This window comes from Hemitrygon akajei, chromosome 18, assembly GCF_048418815.1.
Source record: "Hemitrygon akajei chromosome 18, sHemAka1.3, whole genome shotgun sequence".
Classification (NCBI taxonomy): Eukaryota; Metazoa; Chordata; class Chondrichthyes; order Myliobatiformes; family Dasyatidae; genus Hemitrygon; species Hemitrygon akajei.
This window is the reverse complement of record NC_133141.1, coordinates 72,790,117-72,799,139: the sequence shown is the minus strand read 5'-3', so window position 1 is coordinate 72,799,139 and position 9,023 is coordinate 72,790,117. Positions and strand designations below refer to the sequence as shown.

Genomic DNA, 9,023 nt, shown 5'->3' with positions numbered 1-9,023 from the left:
AGTTGATACCGGGTCCGCACAGTTGACCTGCCGGACAAGCCGGTGAAAAAAAAATTGAAAGGGCTATCTGGAGGGCTAAAATAATTGGAGGGCTAACTTCCTTTCTTTCGTCGCTCGGGCGAAAAACGCAGACGGCTAATTTTGGGCGCGTTAAAATAAGGGATGAATCCCTGAAGCTTAGAAGGAAGTGAAGCAGTCTTCTGAATGAAGTGTGCAGACATTTCAATAAATAAAGCGCCTGTTTTCGATGGATAGATTTCCTATTGAATATTGTTAAATTATTCAGTTCTATCCCCCACATATCTCCTCTTAATTTTGAACACAATCGGCTAAAATTGTATTAAGGTGTTTTTTTTCCCCTTTCTGCAAATATAAGACGTACACTTTAGCAATTTTTCACGCTTTGGGGGAGTGTGTGGGTGGGGGTGTGGGTGGGGGTGGGGGGGGGGGTGGAAATCGGATCAGCTAATATACTAAGGAAGAAGGCTGCGTAAAACGCGAATTCCTGTTTCTGAAAACAGCACGGGGCGACTCAGAACGAAATCGCCGAGGGTTTATATTGATTATAAAGTACGGCTTTACGAGGACGAAACAAGTCTGCGAGCAAATTATATTCGCCGTTACAAGGCTAAACCTTTTCTCTCTCCCCCCCCCCCCACACACCCCCCCCAGCTACTTGAGATCAAAGATCCAATTGCAGACAATCTTTCACACACACACACACAAAAAGGTCTTGTGCGTTTGTACTGGCGTGTTCCTTTGACTGTAACTGCGCGCACAGAATCCAATATTAAATTAATTTTTTTTTTAAAAAAAGCTGGTCAGCAAACTGCCTGTGCACTTTTATCAATTACCGAGCAAGCGGTCAATTCAACAACCAATAATGGGTCTCGCACTGACCTGCGCTTATTCAAAAGAAATAGGCGGAGATTGTCGGCTCTTAAAGCTCTTCCTGAACCTTGATCCCTTCAGATTCTGTACTACAAAGCTGGCTGCGACGTTATAAAACTGATACTTTCGTTTATCTAGCGCTTTTGTTAATCTTAGAATTTATCTCCAAACGTGCATCTTATCGGCCCCATCGCCCTGGTAGCGAGAACTTACTGTATTAGCCGAGGTTTATGTTCCTTTCTTGAGACCAGACCGTTGCTGGGGCCGCGGCGCTCCGTCTGATTGTTGACCTTGCCTTTCAAGTTCAAATGCAAGGTCAGGGCTGGACAGAAAGGAGCGTCTAGCACGATCTGCGAGCCGCCCTTAACTTAATTGCCTCCAGTGCAATTGAACTTGTCTCACCCCACCCCCCCCCGCACCCTTCCCCCACAAATTTGCAAGTAAGTGGCAGAATGCACTTCCAGCCTCCTCCGCTCTTTCCCTCCCTTTCCGCCGAATTATTTCTTTATGGGTGACTAACTGGATGCTGGGGGGGGGGGGGGGGGGGGAATTAGAAAAAAAAATCACACACGCCCGCGCAAAAAAAGATTTTAAAAAAACTCTCAATTCGCCATTGGCGTTGAATTTGAGTCCAATTTCCCGAACACTCACGAGGAAAATTATTCCTTCCCTCCAAGGATTAGAATTAATCCCGTTAAGTATGTGCTAATCGCCCGGACCCAGCTTTGACTTCCTTAGTGTTTTAATAAAATTGACACAAGGCAAACAACAGCGCGCATGTCTGTTTGGCTGCTTGGAACCACGTGACGTTAACGAAATTTAAAATTGAACTCGGATTACTCATTCGAACTTTCCAGGTAACTTTCTTCGTGAATATATATGAACCTATTATTTTATCGCTTTTTTTTAAATTATAAAGATTTTTAAAAATTATCCCACGGAATTAGAAGCGATCTCTTTAAGAGGCGAAGAGTCAAATTTGCAACTCTTCCGCTTAATTTGCATTGTAACTGCTGCTTTTATTAAATGTAAATTCTTTGATCGCTTTGACAGATCCGTTTTTTCCTTTTTTTTTTGTTGTTGTTGTTCCTCAGTCACTTAGGAACGATTTTAATTTCATGACTATTGGCCATAAAGTCAGAGGAAATCACCGGGAATATTAGAGTCTCAACAATGGCTTCCACCAATTCCCCCAGTTGGAATTGAATTATTTCATTTGGGAGGGTTTACTTTTTTTTTCTCATTTACAGCTAGCCGATTGCCTGAATTCGGGGACATCTAACTGTGTGTAAATATCGCAGGAATTTCACGTATTTTTAAGGAACTGCGACCGAAAGGATTTTTATACCCGTCGCGTGCTTTCCCGGCCACCATTCACAGACGCACCTACATCACAATCCGAGAATTAGTTTCACGTGTTCCTTGCAATCAGCTTTTATCGTAAACACATGTGGAGCAGAACGGCGATGTGCTGTGCGTGCATGAACAAATAGCAGAGACATGTCGTATATCTGTGAATTTTGCAAACACTCGCCTATGACCGAAAATCTTTTTTTTAAAAAAAAAATGGTGGAAAGAAAAATGCCTGGCGGATCGATCCGTGGATTTAAATTTTCTGAAGCAAAGTCAGTACTTTCGAATTGATTTTGATTGAAATTTTTAAATCATTTGCAGCGGAGGCCACCCCTATCATTAACGAAAGCAATACATTGTCTCTCGGTTTTTTTCACGGCGGATCCAGAGGATTGTAATAGATTGTAACAAGAGGCGTGTGAATAAAATTATGTGAGCTATGACCAAAGAAGCGATTTCGGATCCCAAGAATGAACGAAAATGCCAAACGGTGCTTGGAATTTAAAATTCGGCACCAGACGTCTCTTCCCTATTTGTGTTGCACCTCAGCAAAGATTAAGTTCGACTGGCCAAGCTTTGATGTTAAGACCTACTCCGTTTAAAGTTAACCTACTCGTCTAATTGAGGTTGCCTAAATAAACCACAGGGTTTAATATGTTCTTAATCTGATTTAGAGAGAGAGAGAAAAAAAAACTTCTCAGTTGCAAAAGTCTGTTAGGCTTCAAGTTCCGTAAAAGAAAATCAAACCGTAGAAATGTTCTTTTATTTTTTTTTTAAAAAAAGATAAAATCCCGCCAACGAAAGGACAACATTTGAGTAGGTGTTTGTCGATGTTGGAATAGAATTGTTAGCCTTGAAGTGTAACGGCGGCAGATACAGTCAGCAGCGATACTGTTGTTGTTGTCTAGGGTTATGTTCTATTGTTGTATGTTCAGATATGTACATATACATCTGTGCTGTATGTCTTATTTGCTTTAGATTGATGTAGCAAAAATATAGTGAGGTAGCGTTCAAGGGTTGCCTTATCTATGTTTTATATATAGTGTGGGTCTCGTCCCGAAATGTAGTCTGCTTACTCTGTACTCTTTTCCAGAGATACTGCCCGGCCTGCTGAGTTCCTGCAGCATTTTGTGTGTGTTGCTATGGATTTCCAGCATCTGCAGATTTCCCCATGTTTGTGGGTTACTATATCTATATACACAAGTACTGTTGTACTTAGCAGAATTTGTTACCGCAGATCCCAAACAACCCTGAGGTCACGTTGCCAGCAGTAACGTGCCTTTTTGCATTGTTCACACCGTTCATTTCATTGTGATGTTGTTCGTTTCTTTCACTTACGGATAAGCTTCTTTTAAATTCACCGCAGTAACCACGGGTGTGCTTTATCCATTTGTAAAATTTTCACCCCAGCAAAAAATAATCCGAGCTCTTCGTCTCAAGCTATTGGTGGCTCCAATAAAGTGGCATTAGCTACCCCCTCAAACGTTTACTAAAGTCGAGAGGTGGAGATTTTATTGTTTCCCTTCGCCCTGACGTGCTGCGAATTTTTTAAAAGACACTTTTGCTAAAGTTTGCACTATGTAAAAATAATTTTGAAATGTACCATTTTGTTTTATATGATACTTTTGCTAAAGTTAGGTCTATGCGAAACTAATTCTGAAATGTAAACATTGATCATCAGAGTGTCCCCGCTTTACGTGTTAGGGCCGATGCCAGTGACTGAACCTATTTGTCTCATACTGCAGTTCTCATTTTATGTAGTCCATTTTATGTAGTGTGAGTATGCACGTGTGTGTGTGTGTGTGTGTGTGTGTGTGTGTGTGTGTGTGTGTGTGTGTGTGTGTGTCTGTCTGTCTGTGCGTCAGTATGCGTGTGTGTGTGTGTGTGTGTGTCTGTATGTCAGTATGCATGTGTGTGTGAGTATGCATGTGTGTGTGTGTGTGAGTATGCATGTGTGTGTGTGTGCGAGCGCGCGCGCGAGCAGGCCTCTGAACGGGCAGATGTTGCTGAGAAAAATAAGCAAAATTGGGTGCCCATTATTACTAACTATCGAAGGGAAACTCTTGGAGCGAAGTAATTTAGGCAAAAAAAAAGTAATCTGCTTTATCGTGATTAATGGCTTTCTTCTTGATGACATTTGTCGGCAGGAAGTCTGCACGTGCAAACAAAGGTCGGCCCGGGCAGTGAGGGGCGTCTACCGTCATGGAACAGTTACCCAGGAGATGGCGCACGCGGTCTACTCGTCACTTCACCTCCTGAAGTACGTTCGATTCCACCCCCCCCCCCTCCCCACCACCACCAACACCAACACCACCACCCCACCCCGCCCCCAAGGTGTTGCAGAGTCAACATTGATGGTGGAAAAAAATGCATGTGTCTCCTAAGGTCAAGGTCAACAGCTTACCAATGAGGCCACTTCAAAGTATCTGGTGATGGAAGCGAGTTAAGATGGATGTCTGTTTTTACAGAGGCGAATCGTCACTACCCGAAGAGACACTCTGCCCGGAGAAATGCATTTCAACAGAACTAACTCATTACGGGGGACTTTGATAATAAATTTACATTGAACTTTGAACTTAACTATTGGCCACCTCAATCGCATAAACGTACACCCCGTAAATTAATAGTTAAGCTCATAGAAACGTGATTTAGCAAGCTACGTGCTTTTCAGATTTGGTTTATACTGTCCTATTAAGACATCAGCCGCACCATCAGAAGGGGGTTAAGCACCGACAGCGGTTAGAGAATTTCAAAAACCGAGGATGTTGCCTAACTAAGTGTCAATTCACAGTTCAAGATATTTGTCATTGTGTTCTTTTTTTTTTAAAAAAATGAAGGTAAAGGCACGGAAAGGCGGAAACCTTCTCTCCAAATGAATGTCATGCTGGATTATGTTAACATAGAGCCCAAGAGCGCTGGAGGGCGAGAGGTGTCCGCTTCAGAGCGTTTATTGGTCTTAAAAAATTTTGCACAAACCAGACACTCCTGAAAGTGTAAAATGCAGGAATCAGCACATTAGTCTGGTGACACTCAACCAGATTATCCTCTCTCTCAACTCTCCCTCCCTCCCCTCTCTCTCTCTCTCTCTCTCTCTCTCTCTCTCTCTCTCCTCTCTCTCTCTCTCTCTCTCTCTCTCTCTCTCTCTCTCTCTCTCTCTCTCTCTCTCTCTCTCTCTCTCTCTCTCCCCTCTCTCTCTGATTCTCTGCCTCGGTCTCCGTCTGTCTGTCTCTCTCTCACGCTCTCTCAAAAGTATTCCCTTCGCTTGGTCCATCCTTTCAAAACAAAACGGCCCGGAAAGGATAACTGCAGCGGTAAGTGCGCCTCGTGTTCTGATCCCCGCCATCAGATTTCTGAATGGACAACGGGGCACCACCTCACTGCTTCCCCCTCTCTTTCTTTTTCTTTTTGCACTATTTCATTAGTATTGTGCGCTGCTGCCGCCAAACATCAAATTTCACGACATCTGCCCGGGCTGTCAAACCTGATTCCGATTCAATTTACCTTAAAATAGAAGCAAGTCATCTGGTACTTTTTCCAATAAAATTAAAGCGGTTCCAGCAAGTCCTTCCGACTCCCAGCCTGAATCGGCGTCCCCAACAGCCAAGCTTCCGTGATTATATTATTATTTCAAAAATCGAGCCCTTGTTTTGTGTTTTTTTTTTAAAAAAGTAATAATAATTCAATACGTTTCAAAAATGAAAGGCCGTGTACTATTTGTGTACAAGTTCAGGTTTAATCAGGAACTCGTTGCAATCCCGGTGCTGTGAAATAAGTAAAACCGCCGCATTATGCTTATCTTCCAAACACTACACCACCGGGTTATCTCACTTGCTATAACTTTGCTTGGTTAACATTAAATGGGTACAGGATACGGGAACAAACCGTGCGGAAACGTTCTTCGATCAAACGCAGCCGCAAAACCGGTTCCATTCATATTTTCCCTCGACTGGTTTTGCTTCAGAACGGGGTTTATGCAGCCAAGAATCAAAAAGGTTTTTAAAAAAAAAAATGCAACTCTATGTTAAAACTTGCTTCTACATTAAGACACGTGTTTCCTTCACTAGCTCAAAATAGGGGGTAAAAGCATCGACGCGGGTATGGTTACAGCATTTCTATAATTATATTTACACCCTAACCATGTAGTTTAGTCCTTTGTTTTTAAAAGTTCTCCCATAACAAATCCTCCATTACGGCTCCGAAAATGGCAACCAGCAGGCAAAACTCCACGAACATTATGTTCATATAAACCCCCAGGCCACCAATGTCTCTCGGGCCGTTGTGATGCATGAATCCCGGTGAATAGGCTTGATTCTCCGTTGCAAAAAAAGATACAGGGAAATTAAGGTGTGTTGGATTTTACTTTGGCGATTACTTTCTTCTCCTTCACTCTCCTGTTCTGAAACCAGATGGTGATCTGCCGCTCGCTCAGGCTCGTGGCGGCCGAGATCTTCCTTCGCTTGTCCTTCGTGATGAATTTGTTCGTTGCGTACTCCCTCTCCAGTTCTTTCAGCTGGACCTTGGTGTAAGGAATCCTCTTCTTCCTCCCGCGGCGGAAGGAGCTGCCGTCCTGCTGGTGGGCAGAGACATCTGCTGCATGTAACCAGACACACCCCGAACACACACACACACACACACACACACACACACACACACACACACACACACACACACACACACACACACACGACAGACACACACACACGCACATACACATATACATACACGCAAAGACACACATGCATACACACACACCAACACAAATACATACACAGACATGCACGCATATTGACAGACACACACACACAAACACACACACACACAAATACATACACAGACATGCACGCATATTGACAGAACACACAAACACTCACACACACACAAATACATACACAGACATGCACACATAATGACAGACAGACAGACAGACACACACACACACACACACACACACACGCAAACACACACACACAGACATGCACGTATAATGACAGACACACACAAACACCCACCCACACACACACACACACACACACACACACACACACACACACACACACACACACACACACACACACATGCACGCACACAGACAGACAGACAGACAGACAGAAAGACAGACACACACACACACACACACACACACACACACACACACACACACACACACACACGGGGAAAAGGAGAAAATAATGTTTAAACATTTTTCGTCAAAATATTCATAATCCTCAGCGTTTAGTATGCAGGCAAAATACATTTAACCAACGCCATGAACAGTTTGCATGCTAGGATTGGTGCGTATTGACTTCAAGTTCATAATTTAACACGACTGTTAGTTAATTCTCAATGGCCGAAACAAAATCACCGCACTATAATGTGATTTTTTTTAACGTGACAAACAAAATGGCATAATTTTTTTTTACTGTTAGCACTCGCGGATAAATTAAGATCCCAGCATTATAATGTTATTTTTTTTAAATATGTGAGAAGGATACAATAAAACTGCATTATTTTTTTTAAATCATACTGTACTCCGGGACATTTCTGTGCAAATGAATGACCACTGTTCTCCAGTTACATGAGATATTCGACCTGCGATATCATTATGTACATTTTTGCATTTGTTTTAGCTGGATCTCCCTCCCGGATTCAACGCAGAAAAGAACTTGTTACCTGCAAGCGTGGATTTCCATAGATGCCCCGGCTGCGCCGGTTCCTTCGAACAGTACATCTGACTGTTCCATCCGTTCAGCGGCCAGGGCTGGTAGCCGTCCATGGGAAGCAAGGCTTCGTGCCTCGGCTCTCCCGCGCCGCTGATAGTCTGGACGACAGAAACGTCCAAGTAACTTGGCACTGGCTGGTAGGGACTCGCATAGCCGTGGTAGAAGGTGAATTCCTTAGGCCGTCCTGTGTACTCATCGGGGGGCAGTGGGCTGTCCATGTACTTGTCCCCCGGGTAACCGGAGAGCGCGGCAGGCTGGGTGCACGGTTTGATGGAGCTTCGACCCGTTCGACAGGAGTAGTAACCGCTGCCGAAATACCCGTACGGCAAAGGAGGAGCGCTGGAGGCCTGGGGCACCGGACAAGGGGCGCATTGTTTGCCGGGTTCCACCACCCCGGGGCCCGAGACGTCGACGGCTGAGTAGCCAGAGCCGTGAACCAAAGGTGAAGGATGAGGTCCGAGCGCTGAGTGGGCCATCAGATTCCTGCACTGGTTCGCAGAGAAATTCCCCGCACTCACAAACCCTTCCATCACGCCGCTATTCTTGTTAATCTCATCCAACTTGTTATCATACAGGTACATCACAGAGTCGACCCAGCGCGGTTTGAAGAGCAGTGATACTGTCATATCACGTCCAGCATTGGGTCTATAGTTTCTTTTAAGGGGCGCAGGACTGAGCGCGTCGCAGGATCTCGCCCCGTCTAACTGCACTGACGCACTCACCCGGGTTAAAAAAACACACTCGCTCATTGGCTGCCCGCCGATCACGTGCTACGCACGGACGGATAATAAACTTTCCTGCGGAATTGGCAGCGAGAGAGAGAGAAAAAAATCTTAGCGAAATGAAAATATGAAAGGCATTAAGACGTTCTTTCATTTTTTTTTTTTCGCAGCCTTGTCCAAAGGGGTGGGAATTGCTCTTCAGAATTAAAACACACATTGAACAAATCATATTTTTGCTCTTTTAACCAGAACAAATACAATTTAAAGTGCAAACTGATTAGTCGTATTTTCACCGTCTGGACGCTGCCTGCGATGTGTAAGGCAATTCGTCCAAATA

General features: G+C 44.1%; 1 protein-coding gene across 2 annotated transcripts; it reads right to left on the bottom strand.

Annotated features, from left to right (window-relative positions):
* Positions 1 to 5,820: 5,820 nt before the first annotated feature.
* On the bottom strand, positions 5,821 to 8,631 carry hoxb13a (homeobox B13a). Of its 2 annotated transcripts, none has more exons than XM_073071913.1 (2): positions 7,915 to 8,631; positions 5,821 to 6,834 (listed from the first exon to the last, which is right to left on the bottom strand). In XM_073071913.1, the coding sequence occupies exons 1-2, from the start codon at positions 8,588 to 8,590 to the stop codon at positions 6,584 to 6,586; spliced, it is 927 nt and encodes a 308-aa protein (XP_072928014.1). In that variant the 5' UTR covers positions 8,591 to 8,631; the 3' UTR covers positions 5,821 to 6,583. The 2 variants fall into 2 exon arrangements, with proteins under 2 accessions (XP_072928014.1, XP_072928015.1); XM_073071914.1 differs by having other exon boundaries at positions 5,821 to 6,831.
* Positions 8,632 to 9,023: the final 392 nt, after the last annotated feature.

Bases quoted from the DNA above. Each gene is read 5' to 3' on its own strand.
- hoxb13a (XM_073071913.1), bottom strand. From the start codon at position 8,590: ATGACAGTATCACTGCTCTTCAAACCGCGCTGGGTCGACTCTGTGATG. The intron at 6,835-7,914 runs GTAACAAGTTCT...GGTTACATGCAG, and splicing joins ATGGAAATCCACGCTTGCAG to CAGATGTCTCTGCCCACCAG.